Source organism: Anarhichas minor, unplaced genomic scaffold (assembly GCF_050575085.1).
Source record: "Anarhichas minor isolate MPS153535 unplaced genomic scaffold, ASM5057508v1 ptg000124l, whole genome shotgun sequence".
Classification (NCBI taxonomy): Eukaryota; Metazoa; Chordata; class Actinopteri; order Perciformes; family Anarhichadidae; genus Anarhichas; species Anarhichas minor.
In genome coordinates, this window is record NW_027466570.1 from 68,285 (window position 1) to 90,542 (window position 22,258).

At 40.7% G+C, this 22,258-nt stretch overlaps 1 protein-coding gene across 4 annotated transcripts in view; it reads left to right on the top strand.

Moving 5' to 3' along the window:
• Positions 1-222: 222 nt before the first annotated feature.
• The window catches only part of LOC142940996 (NLR family CARD domain-containing protein 3-like), a 40,858-nt gene continuing 18,822 nt past the window's right edge, over positions 223-22,258 (top strand). Inside the window, exons 1-13 of one of the 4 annotated variants that reach the window (XM_076083221.1) lie at positions 223-298; positions 582-718; positions 1,662-1,766; positions 2,405-2,509; positions 3,123-3,227; positions 3,841-3,945; positions 5,164-7,176; positions 12,952-13,125; positions 15,244-15,417; positions 16,754-16,927; positions 18,553-18,726; positions 20,352-20,525; positions 21,863-22,036. In XM_076083221.1, coding sequence (XP_075939336.1) covers positions 600-718; positions 1,662-1,766; positions 2,405-2,509; positions 3,123-3,227; positions 3,841-3,945; positions 5,164-7,176; positions 12,952-13,125; positions 15,244-15,417; positions 16,754-16,927; positions 18,553-18,726; positions 20,352-20,525; positions 21,863-22,036 — 3,596 coding nt within the window. In that variant the 5' untranslated portion in view covers positions 223-298; positions 582-599. Of the gene's footprint in view, positions 299-581; positions 719-1,661; positions 1,767-2,404; positions 2,510-3,122; positions 3,228-3,840; positions 3,946-5,163; positions 7,177-9,977; positions 10,439-12,951; positions 13,126-15,243; positions 15,418-16,753; positions 16,928-18,552; positions 18,727-20,351; positions 20,526-21,862; positions 22,037-22,258 lie in introns of those variants that run through there. The other 3 variants (XM_076083222.1, XM_076083223.1, XM_076083225.1) reach the window with 3 other exon arrangements.

Consider the following 22,258-nt stretch of genomic DNA (forward strand, 5'->3'; position numbering starts at 1 on the left):
TTAATTTATTTTTTATTATTATTATTATATATTTTTTTTATTTATTAGTTAATATTTTTCACATTGACTGTCTCACTGAGCTTTCTGTCCTTTGGCCCACCTGCTGTCAGGGAACCAGGACGGTTTAAGTCGTGCTTTTAGTTTGTGAGAGCAATCTACTCCACACACACACACACACACACACACACACACACACACACACACACACACACTCGTGGTCCTGTGAAACTGAAAGTGAAGTCTGTCTGGACTCCATTTTAAACTTGACAACAGGAGGAAAACAGGACGTCGTGTTGAGGTTGAGTTAACTCTATTTACTCTTGCTGTTGATTCATCTGACAATATTTTCTGATTCATTGTTTATTAATCCGTTTTAATAGATAACATAAAACCAGAGCACAGGGTGACTCTTCACATGTTTTCATTTCCTGGTTTCTGAGCCTTCGCAGCTGCATGACAGAGTCACAGTTTATCATTCTGAAGGCTGTAAAATACACGTCTTTGATCAAACTAATGTGAAATAAGGAAGAGGTGACCAACTTCAGAGGTGGAGTCACTTTATTACACTGTTTGTGTCTCAGTGTCACTGACTGGAGGAGATGAGTGATTTGGAAGAAGAGGCGGACGGATCAGAGTCCAGCCATCCGTCCATGAAGAGTGATCGGTCCAAAGGGGAACCTCCACCCTTCAGGAAGGAACCTGGACCCTCACACACAAAGTAAGAGACTGGTTCAGTTATTTCATGCTATACGCTGCAGTGCAACTCTGTTCTTTTACAGTTACACGAGGTTTGTTATATTCAGTCACTGGGGATGTCTCATTAAAGTTTATTTGGCTTTTTAAATAGTAAATCTGCTGAGTCCGGCCCAATAAGTTGACTAACGATGTGTCTGACACACGGAAATAAACAGTTGTAGGTTCTAACTCTGCCACACCTTATGTTTCACGAGCTGCTCGGCTCATAAACTGGTTTAAGGTGCAGCTTTACATGTGACACTGGAACAAACAGACAACAGACTCAAATGCAAGACTTGAAAACACGGAGCAGGTGAAGTCTTTACTTTGCAGCAAAGGTTCGGTAAACAGGAATGCCGTCCAGAATCAGCAGAGGCTGAGTCAAAAACACACAAAAGAAAGGTGTAAATACCACTAATACAGCAGAAAAGACTCTACGCTAGAGGAGGAAGTACTAACGAGCTGGCAACAGACAAAAGGAGCAAAAGACTGAGTACACAAGGGAGCAAAGGTAGTGGGTGAAAGGTCAAAGTAACCAGGGCGAGGCAGGTAATCACAGGCGGAAACAAACAAAGACAGGAAGTGAAGCTACCTGAAACAAGACACCAGGTGAGTACTTCAAAATAAATCAGGATACAATAACATCTCGTAAGAGCAGGGACAATCATGACATTATGAAATGTGGTTGTAGCTCCCTCCACACTACTCACTACATATATATGTCAATAAGAGTATAATGAAGCATTGAAATAGAGCAAAGTAGCACAAAAACAGAAAGAAAGAAAACTGATTTACAAGAACGATGTGCAGTTATATGTGTCTACATGAGATGAAGATTTGTTGTTATCAGATCATGATGATGTCAATGTTAACTCTGCTCTTTATTAGTTCTAATGAGATGCGTAAAACTGTTGTCGTTCCCACAGACTGAGAGCAGCGTCTCCAACACCCAGCTGTCTGTCCATGAAGAGTGATTGGTCCAAAGGGGAACCTCTAAACTTCAGCAATGAACCTGAACCCTCAGAAACAAAGTAAGAGACTGTTTCTACTGTAGACTGACCTGAAGAAAACAGAAAAAACACTGTGAGAAACACTGTTGAGAACATTAAAGAAACACTGTCGAGAACAGTAAGAAACACTGTCGAGAACAGTAAAGAAACACTCTAGAGAACAGTAAAGAAACACTGTCGAGAACAGTAAAGAAACACTCTAGAGAACAGTAAAGAAACACTGTAGAGAACAGTAAGAAACATTGTAGAGAACAGTAAGAAATACTGTAGAGAACAGTAAAGAAACACTGTAGAGAACAGCAAAGAAACACTATAGAACAGTAAGAAACACTCTAGAGAACAGTAAAGAAACACTCTAGAGAACAGTAAAGAAACACTCTACAGAACAGTAAAGAAACACTCTACAGAACAGTAAAGAAACACTCTAGAGAACAGTAAAGAAACACTGTAGAGAACAGTAATGAAGGCATCCTCAGTGTTTGTCAATAAACTACTATTATAAAATAACGTTCCCCCTCCACATGTAGGACTTTGTGGAAAGTTTAGTAAATCAACCTCAGACATGTAGAAAGTATTCACTCTCACACATATGTGTTTCTAGCTGTAGGTAAAATCCCTAGAATATGCAGATGGTGAAATATATATAACTATTCCCACAGACTGAGAGCAGCGTCTCCAACACCCAGCTGTCTGTCCATGAAGAGTGATTGGTCCAAAGGGGAACCTCTAAACTTCAGCAATGAACCTGAACCCTCAGAAACAAAGTAAGAGACTGTTTCTACTGTAGACTGACCTGAAGAAAACTGAAAAAACACTGTGAGAAACACTGTTGAGAACATTAAAGAAACACTGTCGAGAACAGTAAGAAACACTGTCGAGAACAGTAAAGAAACACTCTAGAGAACAGTAAAGAAACACTGTAGAGAACAGTAAGAAACATTGTAGAGAACAGTAAGAAATACTGTAGAGAACAGTACAAAACACTGTAGAGAACAGTAAAGAAACACTGTAGAGAACAGCAAAGAAACACTATAGAACAGTAAGAAACACTCTAGAGAACAGTAAAGAAACACTCTAGAGAACAGTAAAGAAACACTCTACAGAACAGTAAAGAAACACTCTAGAAAACAGTTAGTCACACTCTAGAGAACAGTAAAGAAACACTGTAGAGAACAGTAATGAAGGCATCCTCAGTGTTTGTCAATAAACTACTATTATAAAATAACGTTCCCCCTCCACATGTAGGACTTTGTGGAAAGTTTAGTAAATCAACCTCAGACATGTAGAAAGTATTCACTCTCACACATATGTGTTTCTAGCTGTAGGTAAAATCCCTAGAATATGCAGATGGTGAAATATATATAACTATTCCCACAGACTGAGAGCAGCGTCTCCAACACCCAGCTGTCTGTCCATGAAGAGTGATTGGTCCAAAGGGGAACCTCTAAACTTCAGCAATGAACCTGAACCCTCAGAAACAAAGTAAGAGACTGTTTCTACTGTAGACTGACCTGAAGAAAACTGAAAAAACACTGTGAGAAACACTGTTGAGAACATTAAAGAAACACTGTCGAGAACAGTAAGAAACACTGTCGAGAACAGTAAAGAAACACTCTAGAGAACAGTAAAGAAACACTGTAGAGAACAGTAAGAAACATTGTAGAGAACAGTAAGAAATACTGTAGAGAACAGTACAAAACACTGTAGAGAACAGTAAAGAAACACTGTAGAGAACAGCAAAGAAACACTATAGAACAGTAAGAAACACTCTAGAGAACAGTAAAGAAACACTCTAGAGAACAGTAAAGAAACACTCTACAGAACAGTAAAGAAACACTCTAGAAAACAGTTAGTCACACTCTAGAGAACAGTAAAGAAACACTGTAGAGAACAGTAATGAAGGCATCCTCAGTGTTTGTCAATAAACTACTATTATAAAATAACGTTCCCCCTCCACATGTAGGACTTTGTGGAAAGTTTAGTAAATCAACCTCAGACATGTAGAAAGTATTCACTCTCACACATATGTGTTTCTAGCTGTAGGTAAAATCCCTAGAATATGCAGATGGTGAAATATATATAACTATTCCCACAGACTGAGAGCAGCGTCTCCAACACCCAGCTGTCTGTCCATGAAGAGTGATTGGTCCAAAGGGGAACCTCTAAACTTCAGCAATGAACCTGAACCCTCAGAAACAAAGTAAGAGACTGTTTCTACTGTAGACTGACCTGAAGAAAACTGAAAAAACACTGTGAGAAACACTGTAGAGAACATTAAAGAAACACTGTAGAGAACAGTAAAGAAACACTGTAGAGAACAGTAAGAAACACTGTAGAGAACAGTAAGAAACACTCTAGAGAACAGTAAAGAAACACTCTAGAGAACAGTAAGAAACACTCTAGAGAACAGTAAAGAAACACTCTAGAGAACAGTAAGAAACACTCTAGAGAACAGTAAAGAAACACTCTAGAGAACAGTAATGAAGGCATCCTCAGTGTTTGTCAATAAACTACTATTATAAAATAACGTTCCCCCTCCACATGTGGGACTTTGTGCAAAGTTCATTAAATCAACCTCAGACATGTAGAAACTATTCACTCTCACACGTGTTTCCAGCTGTAGATAAAATCTCCAGAATATGTAGTAGTAGTAGTTCTAGGACCCCTTAGCTGTCGAGTCATATGCTGCTAAGGCACTTTGGAAACCAAGGTGCCTTGTTCTGTGCACCGATTTCTCCTCTTCACTCCAGCTATGCAGGTTAACATCGAGCTGTTGTTCTGGTGGCTAGATTGGTTGCATGTCTAGTTGGAAGGTGATTTCTTCGGTGCATCGGTTGTCAGTGCAGCACATCTATAGATGTTTTTCAAGGTCCGACTTTGATACTGAGAGTAAGTTTCACTGCAAGTAAATGTTGAAAAAAGAGAGGAAGCCTTTTAACTTTTGAAAGCCATCTCACAATGGAGCAGAACATCACTCAATATGTTTCCATGATGCGCCACCATTCGATATCTGAACTGCAGTGATTAGGCGTGTGGATAAAATGCACAATTTCCAGCACGGATGTCAGGACGATGTCTAAGCTCTTTGTACATCAGGCGGTCTTGTTGGATGATGTTCATAAGTCTAGAAAGTTAAACGGAACCGATCATTGACTGTTTTCTGTCTTTGCAGAGAGCTGCAAGCTTTGCAAACACCAAGGTAGTAAACGTTAGATAGACGGTATGTGATTTCCCCTCTATGAGGTCTGTGGTTTTGTTCCTTTTATTCTAGAGCTTGTCTTTCATATTTATATATACATAACTATTTACATTTGTGGTGTTGAACATTTTTTTTATTTAATGAATGAATGAATTAACAGACAAGTGGATGTGAATACGGGAGTTGGTCACAACTAATGTCATGTGTTCATTTCCACAGAGATAAAACGAAGAGGACTCATCTTGCTACGGTGGAGCAGCCGTCCTGCTGTGCTTTGTGTCAGGACGTCCTGAGGGATCCAGTCTCTACCAGCTGTGGACACTGGTTCTGCACACAGTGCATCACCTCATACTGGGACCAGTCTGGTACATCAGGAGACTATTCTTGTCCCCAGTGTGGAGAAAGATCCAGAAAAAGACCTAGAGTAGAGACAGCCAGTCAGACCAGTGTTCTGAAGGACATTTTAAATGAACATAAGATCAGTCTGAAGGAGAGATGTGAATGTGTGACTGAAGGAAGTGATGAAGCAGGAAGTGGAACCCCCCTCAACAGGATCTACACTGAGCTCTACATCACAGAGGGACAGAGTGAAGAGGTTAATACCCAACATGAGGTGAGGCAGCTTGAGACAACTTCCAAGAAGAAGAGCCTCCATGACACTCCGATCAAGTGCCACGACATCTTTAAAGCCTCAGCTGACCAACAGAGACGCATCAGAGTCGTTCTGACCAACGGCGTCGCCGGCATTGGAAAAACCTTCTCGGTGCAGAAGTTCACTCTGGACTGGGCCGAGGGTTTGGAGAACCAAGATGTCAGTCTGGTGGTTCTGCTTTCGTTCAGGGAGCTGAACTTGATCAAAGATGAGCAGTACAGTCTTCTCCAGCTGATCCATGTTTTCCATCCAACATTACAGAAGGTCCCAGCAGAGGAGCTCTCTGTCTGTAAAGTTGTGTTCATCTTTGATGGTCTGGATGAAACCAGACTTTCACTGGATTTCATCACCAATGAGGTCGTGTCTGATGTTACACAGAAGGCATCGGTCAACGTGCTGCTGACGAACCTCATCGAGGGGAATCTGCTTCCCTCGGCTCTCGTCTGGATAACTTCCAGACCTGCAGCAGCCAATCAGATCCCTCCTACACGTGTTGACAGGGTAACAGAAGTACGAGGCTTCACCGACCCCCAGAAGGACGAGTACTTCAGGAGGAGGTTCAGTGATGAAGAGCTGTCTAGCAGAATCATCTCACACATCAAGACATCCAGGAGCCTCCACATCATGTGTCTGATCCCAGTCTTCTGCTGGATCACTGCAACAGTTATGGACCACATGTGGACTACAGACCAGAGAGGAGAGCTGCCCAAGACCCTGACTGACATGTACTCACACTTCCTGCTGGTCCAGACAAAGAGGAAGAAGCAGAAGTACCATGAGGGACAAGAGACGAGTCCTCAGGAACTGATGGAGGCTGACAGGGAAGTTCTCCTGAAGTTGGGGAGGCTGGCGTTTGAACATCTGGAGAAAGGAAACATCATGTTCTACCAAGAAGACCTGGAGCAGTGTGGTCTTGATGTCACGGAGGCCTTGGTGTTCTCAGGAGTTTGTACAGAGATCTTCAAAAGAGAGAGTGTGATCTTTGGGAAAACAGTCTACTGCTTTGTTCACCTGAGTGTTCAAGAGTTTCTGGCTGCAGTCTACATGTTCCACTGTTTCACAAACAGGAAGACAGAGGTACTGAAGGACTTCATGGGAGAAGACTACAAGTATTCATCTCTGGAGGACTTCCTGAAGAGAGCCATGGAGAAATCCCTTGAAAGTAAAAATGGCCACCTGGACCTGTTTGTCCGCTTCCTTCATGGCCTCTCTCTGAAGTCCAACCAGAGACTCTTAGGAGGCCTGCTGGGTCAGACAGACAACCGTCCAAAAACCATCCAGAGAGCCATCAACAACCTGAAGAAGATGAAGAGTAAGAACATCTCTCCTGACAGAAGCATCAACATCTTCCACTGTCTGATGGAGATGAACGACCTCTCAGTACATCAGGAGATCCAAGAGTTCCTGAAGTCAGAGAACAGATCAGAGAAGAAACTCTCAGTGATCCAGTGCTCAGCTCTGGCCTACATGCTGCAGATGTCAGAGGAGGTTCTGGATGAGTTGGACCCGAAGAAGTACAAGACATCAGAGGAGGGACGACGGAGACTGATTCCAGCTGTGAGGAACTGCAGAAAGGCTCGGTAAGTGCATTGTTTGTTTGTTTTTTAACTCACTTTGTATTTAGTTTTCAACAACATAACAACATGCGTTTTCAGACAGTTACTTTCTTTGTCCATTTTTCAGCTGCATGTAGTCTTGGTACACAAAATAATTATAATAAAATGAAATAAAATAAATAAAAACAAGGGATGAAGAAATAATAATTGCGTCAGATATAATAATACATCATCAGCGTAAAGAGATATTTTATGCTCTTCTTTATGTATTACAGTTCCTTTTATTTTGTCATCTCGGCTGAGCTGGGCCAAGAGTTCAATACTAACAGCAAACAGCAGGGTGATAGAGGGCAGCCTTGTCTGCAGCCGCGTTCCAACGTGAATCTTTGTGATCTATATCCATTAACTAACAGCTGCCTGCGCTGATGAATATAATGTTTGTATCCAATTTAAAAATTGGGGCCAAATTTGAACCGTTTTAGTGTTTGGAATAAATATTGCCATGATACCCGGTCAAATGCTTTTTGAGCATCTAGGGACATAATCATTGCTTCTGTTTTCTCTTCTTTCTGATGGGATATTATGTTTAATAAGCGTCGTAAGTTATCGCCATAGTATCTTCCAGTGATGAATCCCGTCTGATCAGGATGGATGATTCCAGTTATTACATGATGAACTCTTCTTGCTGAGATTGCTGTTAGAATGCGCAGGTCCCCGTTCAGCAGTGACATCGGTCTATAGCAGGGGTCGGGAACCTTTTTGACTCAGAGAGCCATGAAAGCAAAATATTTGGAAATTTATTTCAGTGAGAGCCATATAATATATTTTAAGACTGAATTCAACTAAATGTGAGTATAATAAGCCTCTGAATTTATTGTTTTAAATAATGTTGTTGTAATACTCACAATTAATGCGACTTCTGCGACTTCTGCCGCTTTACATTCGACCGTTTCATCGATGCAATTTTGTCATTGCAAATTAAGCACACCGCAGAACCTGCTCTCTCCACAAAGGCAAATTCTTCAGTCCATTCGTCCTGAAATGTACGATACTCCTCATCCTTTTTTCTTTTCGCCATCTTCTTCGTCGAAGGGTTAGCTTTGAGCTAACGACCGAGAACACTGAGTCAAAAGGGGGCGTTTACCTGTTTACCCAGCAACGGCCAACGTCGGCTATTATCATCCAATAAAAATAATGGACAATTGCTCCTGCAGCCAACTGCAGCCCTGAACAGGACATGAACAGTGGAAAATCGATGGATGGATTAAAACAAGTGATAATATTTTATGTTTTATCTGAAAAGCCGAAATCTGCGAGCCAGATGCAATCATCAAAAGAGCCACACCTGGCTCGCGAGCCATAGGTTCCCGACCCCTGGTCTATAGGATTGGCACTCTGTGGGGTCTTTACCTTCTTTATGAATTACCACTATAGTTGCCTCAGTCCAACACAATGCCATAGTTTTAGATTCTAATGCATGGTGGTATGCTTTTAGCAACAGTGGTGATAACATATCCTTGTCCTGGGCTTTTATTATTTTTGAGCGTTGAGATCACCTGCTTGATCTCCCATTCCTCAATAGGCTCATCTAATTAGCTGCTAATTCTGTCACTTCAGTTAACTTCATAGGATTTAGGAACTCTGTAAGTTTTGCATCATCAGAGCAGGTATCCGTGTTTTTGTATATAGATTCATAAAAGGATTCTGCTACTTGATCTGGTTTTGTAACAAATGTTTCTTTTGATTTGATTTTCTGTCCTGTATTAGATGATTGCTGTTTTCTTAATGCTAATAATCTGCTTGCCTTGTTACCGTGTTCATAGTATCTTTGGTTTGTGAATCTTAAACTTCCCTCATTGTATCTGATAATAGGCTGTTGAGTTCTCTCCGGGTTGTGTTTAGGTCTTTTAGGAGACTGGCCGACGCAGATTGTTTATGTTTATGTTCCAAGTCTTTTATTTTATCTTCCAGTTCTCTCTGTTTAGCCTCTTTTCCTCTTCTCCTAGCAGAAGTATATGAAATAATACAGCCTCTGATGTATGCTTTGGCACAATCCCACAGTGTAAGAGGTGTCGTTTCGGCCGAGAGATTGATATCCAAGTATTCCTTGAGTTCTGCTGTGATAAAGGAGGTAAATTCTTTATCATGAAGGAGAGATGCATTAAGTCTCCATTGTTTAGATGTTGGTCTTTGACCTACATCCCATTTTAATGCCACAGGTTTGTGGTCGGATATAGTTATAGGCAGAATCTCAATGTCCACTGTCCTGTGTAGATCTGCCTTAGTGGTAAAGAAATAATCAACCCTTGAATAGGATGTATGTCTGCTTGAATAGAAGGTGAACTTGCTTCTCCATATATCTACAAGGCGTGCTTCAAGGGATTGGTATTTGAGCGTTGTACTCATTGTAGAGAGTGGAGCTTTAGAGGCAGGTTGTCGGTCCGTTAATTGTCTCCTCCCATCAGTAGCAGCCCTGGACTATATTGTAGGATCTTATTGAACAACGTCCTGATAAAGCCCGGCTCGTCTTCATTAGGTGCGTATACATTTATGAGGGACACTTCTGTGTCATCAATTAATCCATAAACTAAAATATATCTCTATATAGTCTTTATGAACTAGTGTTTGTGTGAAATTCATTTGTCTGTGTATGAGTATGGATACTCCCTTTTTTCTCCCTGACCGGTGTGAAGAGTAATATACTTTATCTGCCCAAGACCTTTCCAACGTTTCATGTTCCGCGTCAGATAAGTGGGTTTCCTGAAGGAATGCAATGTGATAGTTGGCCTGTTTCATCTGATGCACACTCTTCTTTCTCTTAACAGGGTTATGGAGACCTTTGACATTATAACGTATAACTTTTAGTGGCTCCATTACGTACGGTATGTAATTTGCATATTTTTGGAGTTTGTGTAGAGAGATGGGAAGCGGAAGCAAACAGGCAGCACATGGGTCATGTATCTTGTTATGTGGAGTGTGGAGAGTTGGACTAGATAATGAAACCAGTGAGGGCGGGGTCAGAAAGGGTATTTAAGACAAATGGATGATGACCTTGTTGTTCTTCTAGCTTGGTTAAAATGAATAATTCAATCAGTAAATGTAAACTAATATGCAAAGCTCCTGGTTAGCTCTAGTTGTATATTTACAAATGTTTTGTATCCAGCCATGTTCTCCTGAAGGAGAATCTGTTTGTTTGTTTGTTTCTTACATGAATGAACGGCCGAGAGGTTTGTTTTAACAGTATATTGTTTCCTTCTTGTAATAAATATTAATATGTTCTTCATCACTTTGTGTTTTGTCTGTTTGCCTTTTCTGTTGAAAAACTATGTGTTTAGAGGCACTGCTGGCCTTTCAATGTCATTTATAAATGCTTTATAAAGCAGAGATAGTCCTCACTTTAGATGAGGTCACACAAAACACTTTACTAAGGAGTAGTAACTACCTACTGAATCATGAATTGCAGTATTAATTTGCATTTATAAAGCATATATTAATATATTAATATAGTCCCTAACCTAATCTAAATCATTATAGATATAAATGCATGAATAATGTAAATCTAAAGAAGTTATTAATCATTTACTAACACTTTATAAAGGATGTTATTAATCATCTACAACTCCTTAATAATTGGTTTGTAAAATATATAATACTTCATTTACAAATGGTGAATCCATCATTTATAAAGTATGAAAACACAATTATGAAACACATAATAGACTGGCTTATTAATCAAGAATAAAACATTTATAACTGTTATGAACTGCATACTAGCCCCCAAAAAAAAAAATTTGGGGGCTCTCGAGCTGAGGGGGGGTAGCAAATATCGTCCAAAAATTGCTCATATTGATAGCGATTATTGTGCATTTGTACATTTTATATACCGGATTAAACAGCAAAGTCTGGGCAACACTATCATATAAGTCACTTTTTACACACTCCAAACACAACTATACACTACTAGTATAAGCAACTAGAAAATGTGCCATGAAACCACGAATTTCTGGCCAAAAATCGGCGTTTTATTTACTGCGCTTCAATATTCCAACAACAAGCTAACGGCTACACGGCTAATCAATACATCGTCTAGCATTAGCATTCGACGCAGAACCCATAAATGCCTTGGGTTTTTCTCTCCGTGAAACCAGTACAAAGCTGTGAGCCAACAACGCCAACACAACAGTTCACTTCACCGGAAAAAATCATAGGTATTTACTCACATTTATGAAGAAATCACGAAAGAAACGGCGATAATAATCCGGTTCATAGAAACATTGGTGGCAACTACATTCTGTCTGTTTCTCATCTGTTTCCTGTCGAAGGGGGGTCAATCCCACTTGTGGGACCCGGGGGGAGGGGGTCGGACTTTTGGCGAATGGAATTTTACGCTCTGGGATGCGCGGCACCTTTTGCATCTTTACTCACTGAAAGTTCTGTCAATCAACACCGGTTTCGAAGACCACCTTCCTGAGACTCTGACACGTTGAAGGCGGGCTCATTGACTGAAATCGACCGATGATAGGCTGAGCTACAGCCCCATACACACACAGCAACTGGAATTCAGACGAGAAAATCCCAAGGATGAGAGCCAGAAACAGGCTCTGAGAGGACCCTGGCTCTCAAAATGATGCCAATCGGCTGTATTTGGATGTATTGAATAATATGAGTGATAAAAAAGTGAAATATATAGTTATATAGTATATAAAAGTACAATGTAAGAGCTGCAACAGCTGGTTCCAAAATGATGACCTCGAGTGACCTTTCTGTATTAAAAGCCTCTCTAACCTTTATTATTCTTCACTGTATCCCAGCCAAACCTTTACTCTAAGACTACTGATCAGTTGTGCTATGATTTGGGAGAGTTTTTAGGCTGCTACCTGCATTATTTCAAAAACAAAATTTCAATAAAAGTGCTTTTTTTTCAGGCGAACCTGAATATTTTCAATTTGAGCTGTGTAATATCTTCATGGACTATATTAACCAGCAACATATACACAATATTTTAGATCTGAACAATCTCACAAGTGTTATCTGATTATAGCATCAAAAATTATTAAAATAGACTGTAAATTACGATGTCTGTAGATGTGGTCCTCGGCCGTGGCGAGGACCAACCTACTCCTCCAAATTTGGACTGCTCCTTATTTATGTTGAGATCTGATTGGCTCGGTCATTTTCATCGTGAACGTGAAGAATTGTGACTCGTGTTCCGGCTCACATAGGCTTGTCTGGCCGGTCGTTTTTTTATTCCAGCTCTTGTTGCTTCACTTTAGATGAAAACACGATTCCACCAAAATACAGGAAGTGAACCAAAAAACAGTCGTCTGTGTAATAAGGACAACTCATCATAATCTCTCTCTCTCATCAGCGACTGCCTTCTCCTTCTCCTTCTCATATTGTTTGCCTTCTTCTAAAATATTTGATTGATAGAAACACCAATCCAAACCCAGAAAATCCAAGAACGCATACATTTGGTGTTGCTCCGTTGTTTCTGAGCCCGAGAAGTGTCGGTGGGTTTCACGCTGATATTTGTGATGTGTTTGACGAAGTGCAGTGTGAACTGAACAAGAATGAAAAATGCAACAATGTTGCATCATAAACCCCAAATTTCTGATGTAACTTCAGTCTGCTGTTGTTTATTGTGTTGAAAGTATGAACAACAGAAATCTATGAATTAATACCAGTGATTCTTACCGTATCTGTTGTCCACATATGCTGTATGAGAAGTTGTCTTTTAGTTCATTTTTATAATTATTAGACTTTTAAGATAACAGATTATACATTTATCTTTATTCACAGACTTCCAAAGTGTGGACTTTCAGACACTCACTGTGAAGTTGTGGCCTCAGCTCTGAAGTCCGATCCCTCCCATCTAATAGAACTGGACCTGAGCGACAACAGCCTGCAGGAATTAGGGGTGAAGCTGCTGTCTGCTGGACTGGAGAGTCCAAACTGTAGACTGGAGACTCTGAGGTCAGTTTACCGTCTGTCTGGTGCTGGTCTGTCTACCTCATACATGTGTGTGCGTGTCTATATATATATAGGTATATATATATATATATATATAGATATATATAGATATATATATATACGTATATATAAATCCTTAACTGAAGATTTGTGACATTTCCTTTGGTTGATTTATTTTGGGGGTTCGGATGAGCACAGCTTAGTTGTGTTTTTTTCGTGTCATTCTCATTCATTTTTTAGTGAAGAGATGACTTGTTCGAAAGTAACTGTAGGAGGAGAGCGCTGACACAGAAGGTTCAACATAAAACACAATGAGGCTACATTACACCAGCTAACTCCACGGAGAAAAATGAGGATCTGTTTTAACTGAATGTTCTCTGGTCGAGCTCAGCTGAAAACACTAAAACACTGAATCTGTTAGCATGACTGTAGCGAACGTCGATGGAAAGATGATTAAACTGAAAAGTGAAAATAACAACGATGACACAATCTGAACTAATAAACTTCGTCCATAGACTGCTCTCATGACCCCGACGGTCACTCAGTGGTTTGACTCAGAGCAGCTTGGTGGTCAATCTTGACACTCAAACCAATTAATGAACTATAAAACCTTTGTAAAGGCTGAGCGTACGAGGTTTAATTCCCCACTTTTCCAGTTATACCAGCATCTACATTCCTGAGGGACACAGAGATATCCAATTATGAATAACGACTTAAGGAAGATGAGTCTTAATGCAAGATATCATTTACCTTAATTCATAGGCTAGTCCTAGTTTAGTTAGTCTTTTTATTTTGTATATGTGGTGGAAATTAAAGTATTTCCTCGAGAGAAATCAAAATCACCTTTAAGCTTTCTGTCTTTAAGTATTTATTACAAGATAAAGATATAGAAAAATTATAAAAGCATACAAACAAAATCCAAACAGATCTAACGAGCCCAAACAGCTCAAATGTGCACTAACAGAATGAACTGAATAAAACGACAGAGTAAAACAGAGTCATAGGTTGCTAATCAGCTGATAGCATTGAGAGGGTCTCTTCACCCTCAGGAGCGAAGGGAGACTCTCTCTTCTCCACAAAGAAGCGAGCCTTAAGAACACGACTGAGTGCCGCCTTTCCCCCATCAGCAGGAAGCTGCATGTCAATCAAACTTCAGTCAGTCAGTCAGTCTCCTGCTGTCTGAGGGATGTTTACACAAAATCAAGTAACCATCTGTCTCCTATAAGGCTCCCCACATTTGAGAAGCTGCCCCCACCTTGGTTCCCAGAAGAAAGCAGGAAACCCCTGCTCTGTTGCCCATAGGTCAAAGTTCACACTAGACCGAAACCACATGTGGACAGATTCAAGTCAAAATAAAAGTAACATTAGAACTATTAACAATTTTCCCCCGACAGTATAGATATTTTTAATTAACCTCAGAGTAACAAACTCATTTTATTTGTAAACCATTCACGACTCTTTCAACTGTTTTGTTTGCATTTGTTCTAATCTTGTTCTGTAGTCATACGAAACTGATCTTACATTACTCACTCACTACATTGAGCCGTCATACATTAACTGTGCAAGCTTGAAGTTTACCAAATCTCAGGTGACCGTGTTTTTGCCATCAGGACCCCTCGGCTTTGGAACGAGCTGCCTGAGGAGATGAGGCTCTCAGGATCACTAATCTCTTTTAAATCACTTCTTAAAACACATTTTTACAGACTGGCTTTTATGTCATGTTGTCTCTTTTCTGTTTTACTTTTATTTCTTGATTTTACTAAATTATCAAATAAATCTTTTATTTATTTATTTTTATTATTATAATTTTGTTTAAAATTAATTAATTTGTTTCACATTGACTGTCTCACTGAGCTTTCTGTCCTTTGGCCCACCTGCTGTCAGGGAACCAGGACGGTTTAAGTCGTGCTGTTAGTTTGTTACAGCAATCTACTCCACTGGAATCACTTATTTCACTGTAATAATGATTTAAAATGTCACAACAGTGACAGGATTTACACTAAATGTCTGTTTACTAAAGAAGATGAAACCAAAATGAAAGCCACTCATGTTGATGATGAAAATAATGATTCATTGTGTATCGATATGATAAACTCTGTGTGTTGTTTTGTGTGTTTGCAGTCTGTCACGGTGTTGGATCACAGAGGAAGGCTGTTCTTCTCTGGTCTCAGCTCTGAAGTCAAACCCCTCCCATCTGAGAGAACTGGATCTGAGTTCAAACAACCTGAAGGATTCAGGAGTGAAGCTGCTGAGAGGTTTTCTGGAGAGTCCAGATTGTAGACTGGAGACTCTGAGGTGGGTTCACTGTCTGCTGCTAGTGCAGCACCTTCATGTTTCATCAATAACTCTATTTGATTTATCTACGTATAGATCCATAAAGTGAGACATTTTCTGGTAACATGTTCCACTTCACATCAGCTGCCTCGTTGTCTGCATGTCATCCTCTACAATCATCAAATGTACAACTTGTCTGGCTTCATGCTGCTGTTGGATGGATTACTGAACAGGCCTACCGGGCACAGGCCCAGGGGCCCAAAGGGTCAGGGGCCCCCTGAGCTTCACCTACGAGATGTCACTCTAAGAGACAGAAAAATATACTTGAATACACTATAAACTATATTTGAGTGAGTCAGTGTTCATCATTAAAAAAAAAGAAAATGTAGTTTAATCACACGTCAGGAACCAAACCTTTTTTTCAAATTTGTAGTAAAATAACTATTAAAGTAATTTATAAATAACATTTCTGATACTGACTTTTTTTTCATAACATTTTGGATTTTTTAAACTTTGTCTTAATTTTCTGATCCGCTCTTTAGAATCTGGATCAACACAGATCAATACATTTAGTAACAGATGTCTCAAAGTTCTATAAAGAATCATCCATCTCACATCTTCATCAACCTGTTGTGCTCCAGGTTCATCTGAACATTTGCTTTGTGATCAGTTTGTCCTGAAAGTTCATATTATATTTGAAACAAGTCATGACTTCTCCTGACTTAAGCTGCTTCTACACGTCTGCTACCACGCTGCAGGAAACCCTTGTGAAGTTGAGTTCCACATTTAAAAGATGAACACATCTGATTGGATTATGAACAGATTGTTTCTCTTCATCATTTCTTCTTCATGCAGATTGAGTTACTGCAGTTTGACAGAGGTCAGCTGTTCTTCTCTGCTCTCAGCTCTGAAGTCTGAAGTGATCTACTGCATACAAGTTCATGGTGGTGTTACCAACATGTTACTGTGGGATAACAATGTCTGCTAGTGTCTCTGCTAATATGAGTTTGGAAATAATGGCGTAAAGTGAACGGTGAACTGGTCACTATCCTGCTCAGGATCAAAGTGTTGGATGTCTTGTCCAACCAACATGAACATCCTTTGGCCCACCTGCTGTCAGGGAACCAGGACGGTTTAAGTCGTGCTGTTAGTTTGTTACAGCAATCTACTCCACTGGAATCACTTATTTCACTGTAATAATGATTTAAAATGTCACAACAGTGACAGGATTTACACTAAATGTCTGTTTACTAAAGAAGATGAAACCAAAATGAAAGCCACTCATGTTGATGATGAAAATAATGATTCATTGTGTATCGATATGATAAACTCTGTGTGTTGTTTTGTGTGTTTGCAGTCTGTCACACTGTGAGATCACAGAGGAAGGCTGTTCTTCTCTGGACTCAGCTCTGAAGTCAAACCCCTCCCATCTGAGAGAACTGAATCTGAGTGGAAACAAGCTGAAGGATTCAGACGTGAAGCTGCTGAGTGGTTTTCTGGAGAGTCCAGATTGTAGACTGGAGACTCTGAAGTGGGTTCACTGTCTGCTGCTAGTGCAGCACCTTCATGTTTCATCAATAACTCTATTTGATTTATCTACGTATAGATCCATAAAGTGATACATTTTCTGGTAACATGTTCCACTTCACATCAGCTGCCTCGTTGTCTGCATGTCATCCTCTACAATCATCAAATGTACAACTTGTCTGGCTTCATGCTGCTGTTGGATGGATTACTGAACAGGCCTACCGGGCACAGGCCCAGGGGCCCAAAGGGTCAGGGGCCCCCTGAGCTTCACCTTGCTAGATCCCGGAGCTTTATGTCGTGATACCGGCTAACTAGTGATCAGCTCTCTACTGAAAGGTTGATAAGCTGGGGGGTTGAGGAGACTCGCCTGGCTTTGCTCACTCCGTCTCTCCTGACGTCTACCCTGCTTCCTCCGGTAGCTGCACTCGGCAGAGAGGCCCTCTGGCCGAGTGCAGCTATCAGTCGCGTCAGTTAATGGCAGCTTTCCTCTGATGGATGGAGGCTCGTGGTGAGGTGCCAGGATAGGTCTTGATAGCTAGGATTTAAACTCTAAGGGATTGTTTAGTGGACTGGGAACTAGGATAACCATCCACAGCCCTTTGGTTGTTCTGCACACAGTAATACTTTAACTCTTTACAGTCATGAGTACTTATTTCTACTTGGTGGATTAAATCTCAGATATAGTTACTTTAAATTCAGTTTAGATATGTATTGCAGGATAATTAGCAAGACATAGCAACAGCTCACACAGATAATACTTTTCTACTTCAATTCATTACGATGTGATTATAATCTTTAAACTGCTGCTGTGCCGAGGCTGGTGAGAGAGTGATGAATCCTTCTGTGTTTTTACATCTGCAGCAGCGTCACTACTGAGTTCATGTGTCTCTGGTGTCATTTTTATGATATTTTATGATATTGTTCCCTCTGATGTGGATAATATTTGAATGGTGCTCTTCAGTGTGTGGATGAATACGTGTTTCAGCGCTGCAGTGTTGCTGGATTGATCTGTTGCTCTGTTGTCATGTTGCTTTAGCCTGTTTGAATCAGTAATGAACAGCTAAACGCTGCGGGGAGAGTGCAGCGTGTGTGCTGCTGTTGGTTTTCCTGCTAAGCTAGTTTAGCATAGCCTCCCAGAACCCACACGCCTCACCAGAGTACAATGTTCTTCTTCTGTGGTGGGCGTGTCAGACAGCACGTTGCCAGGTTGGGCGCAGTGGCTCCACCGAAAACATTATATTTCCCTCAATTTAAGCTTCTGCATTTTACAAATGCACGAGTATTATTCAGACGTATTGTTCGGTTCCTAAGCCTCGTACGAACGGTTTAATATGAATACGTGTATTATTACACCCCTAGAAACAAATGATAACCGTAGCTGTGGCGTCATCATGAGGTTATTAGGAGATGATTCAACTGTAGAACAGCACTGAAGGCCCAGGTATAAAACACACGGCCCACCACTGGAATAATGATTTAAAATGTCACAACAGTGACAGGATTTACACTAAATGTCTGTTTACTAAAGAAGATGAAACCAAAATGAAAGCCACTCATGTTGATGATGAAAATAATGATTCATTGTGTATCGATATGATAAACTCTGTGTGTTGTTTTGTGTGTTTGCAGTCTGTCATGGTGTGAGATCACAGAGGAAGGCTGTTCTTCTCTGGTCTCAGCTCTGAAGTCAAACTCCTCCCATCTGAGAGAACTGGATCTGAGTTGGAACAAGCTGAAGGATTCAGGAGTGAAGCTGCTGAGTGGTTTTCTGGAGAGTCCACATTGTAGACTGGAGACTCTGAGGTGGGTTCACTGTCTGCTGCTAGTGCAGCACCTTCATGTTTCATCAATAACTCTATTTGATTTATCTACGTATAGATCCATAAAGTGATACATTTTCTGGTAACATGTTCCACTTCGCATCAGCTGCCTCGTTGTCTGCATGTCATCCTCTACAATCATGAAATGTACAACTTGTCTGGCTTCATGCTGCTGTTGGATGGATTACTGAACAGGCCTACCGGGCACAGGCCCAGGGGCCCAAAGGGTCAGGGGCCCCCTGAGCTTCACCTTGCTAGATCCCGGAGCTTTATGTCGTGATACCGGCTAACTAGTGATCAGCTCTCTACTGAAAGGTTGATAAGCTGGGGGGTTGAGGAGACTCGCCTGGCTTTGCTCACCCCGTCTCTCCTGACGTCTACCCTGCTTCCTCCGGTAGCTGCACTCGGCAGAGAGGCCCTCTGGCCGAGTGCAGCGATCAGTCGCGTCAGTTAATGGCAGCTTTCCTCTGATGGATGGAGGCTCGTGGTGAGGTGCCAGGATAGGTCTTGATAGCTAGGATTTAAACTCTAAGGGATTGTTTAGTGGACTGGGAACTAGGATAACCATCCACAGCCCTTTAGTTGTTCTGCACACAGTAATACTTTAACTCTTTACAGTCATGAGTACTTATTTCTACTTGGTGGATTAAATCTCAGATATAGTTACTTTAAATTCAGTTTAGATATGTATTGCAGGATAATTAGCAAGACATAGCAACAGCTCACACAGATAATACTTTTCTACTTCAATTCATTACGATGTGATTATAATCTTTAAACTGCTGCTGTGCCGAGGCTGGTGAGAGAGTGATGAATCCTTCTGTGTTTTTACATCTGCAGCAGCGTCACTACTGAGTTCATGTGTCTCTGGTGTCATTTTTATGATATTTTATGATATTGTTCCCTCTGATGTGGATAATATTTGAATGGTGCTCTTCAGTGTGTGGATGAATACGTGTTTCAACGCTGCAGTGTTGCTGGATTGATCTGTTGCTCTGTTGTCATGTTGCTTTAGCCTGTTTGAATCAGTAATGAACAGCTAAACGCTGCGGGGAGAGTGCAGCGTGTGTGCTGCTGTTGGTTTTCCTGCTAAGCTAGTTTAGCATAGCCTCCCAGAACCCACACGCCTCACCAGAGTACAATGTTCTTCTTCTGTGGTGGGCGTGTCAGACAGCACGTTGCCAGGTTGGGCGCAGTGGCTCCACCGAAAACATTATATTTCCCTCAATTTAAGCTTCTGCATTTTACAAATGCACGAGTATTATTCAGACGTATTGTTCGGTTCCTAAGCCTCGTACGAACGGTTTAATATGAATACGTGTATTATTACACCCCTAGAAACAAATGATAACCGTAGCTGTGGCGTCATCATGAGGTTATTAGGAGATGATTCAACTGTAGAACAGCACTGAAGGCCCAGGTATAAAACACACGGCCCACCACTGGAATAATGATTTAAAATGTCACAACAGTGACAGGATTTACACTAAATGTCTGTTTACTAAAGAAGATGAAACCAAAATGAAAGCCACTCATGTTGATGATGAAAATAATGATTCATTGTGTATCGATATGATAAACTCTGTGTGTTGTTTTGTGTGTTTGCAGTCTGTCAAACTGTGGGATCACAAAGGAAGGCTGTTCTTCTCTGGTCTCAGCTCTGAAGTCAAACTCCTCCCATCTGAGAAAACTGGATCTGAGCTTCAACAAGCCGAAGGATTCAGACGTGAAGGTGCTGAGTGGTTTTCTGGAGAGTCCAGATTGTAGACTGGAGACTCTGAGGTGGGTTCACTGTCTGCTGCTAGTGCAGCACCTTCATGTTTCATCAATAACTCTATTTGATTTATCTACGTATAGATCCATAAAGTGATACATTTTCTGGTAACATGTTCCACTTCACATCAGCTGCCTCGTTGTCTGCATGTCATCCTCTACAATCATCAAATGTACAACTTGTCTGGCTTCATGCTGCTGTTGGATGGATTACTGAACAGGCCTACCGGGCACAGGCCCAGGGGCCCAAAGGGTCAGGGGCCCCCTGACCTTCACCTACAAGATGTCACTCAAAGAGACACAAAAATATACTTGAATATTCTAAATATACTATATTTGAGTGAGTCAGTGTTCATCATTGAGAGAAAGAAAATGTAGTTTAATCACACGTCAGGAACCAAACCTTTTTTTCAAATTTGTAGTAAAATAACTATTAAAGTAATTTATAAATAACATTTCTGATACTGACTTTTTTTTCATAACATTTTGGATTTTTTAAACTTTGTCTTAATTTTCTGATCCGCTCTTTAGAATCTGGATCAACACAGATCAATACATTTAGTAACAGATGTCTCAAAGTTCTATAAAGAATCATCCATCTCACATCTTCATCAACCTGTTGTGCTCCAGGTTCATCTGAACATTTGCTTTGTGATCAGTTTGTCCTGAAAGTTCATATTATATTTGAAACAAGTCATGACTTCTCCTGACTTAAGCTGCTTCTACACGTCTGCTACCACGCTGCAGGAAACCCTTGTGAAGTTGAGTTCCACATTTAAAAGATGAACACATCTGATTGGATTATGAACAGATTGTTTCTCTTCATCATTTCTTCTTCATGCAGATTGAGTTACTGCAGTTTGACAGAGGTCAGCTGTTCTTCTCTGCTCTCAGCTCTGAAGTCTGAAGTGATCTACTGCATACAAGTTCATGGTGGTGTTACCAACATGTTACTGTGGGATAACAATGTCTGCTAGTGTCTCTGCTAATATGAGTTTGGAAATAATGGTGTAAAGTGAACGGTGAACTGGTCACTATCCTGCTCAGGATCAAAGTGTTGGATGTCTTGTCCAACCAACATGAACATCCTTTGGCCCACCTGCTGTCAGGGAACCAGGACGGTTTAAGTCGTGCTGTTAGTTTGTTACAGCAATCTACTCCACTGGAATCACTTATTTCACTGTAATAATGATTTAAAATGTCACAACAGTGACAGGATTTACACTAAATGTCTGTTTACTAAAGAAGATGAAACCAAAATGAAAGCCACTCATGTTGATGATGAAAATAATGATTCATTGTGTATCGATATGATAAACTCTGTGTGTTGTTTTGTGTGTTTGCAGTCTGTCACACTGTGACATCACAGAGGAAGGCTGTTCTTCTCTGGTCTCAGCTCTGAAGTCAAACCCCTCCCATCTGAGAAAACTGGAACTGAGAGGAAACAAGCTGAAGGATTCAGGAGTGAAGCTTCTGAGAGGTTTTCTGGAGAGTCCACATTGTAGACTGGAGACTCTGAGGTGGGTTCACTGTCTGCTGCTAGTGCAGCACCTTCATGTTTCATCAATAACTCTATTTGATTTATCTACGTATAGATCCATAAAGTGATACATTTTCTGGTAACATGTTCCACTTCACATCAGCTGCCTCGTTGTCTGCATGTCATCCTCTACAATCATCAAATGTACAACTTGTCTGGCTTCATGCTGCTGTTGGATGGATTACTGAACAGGCCTACCGGG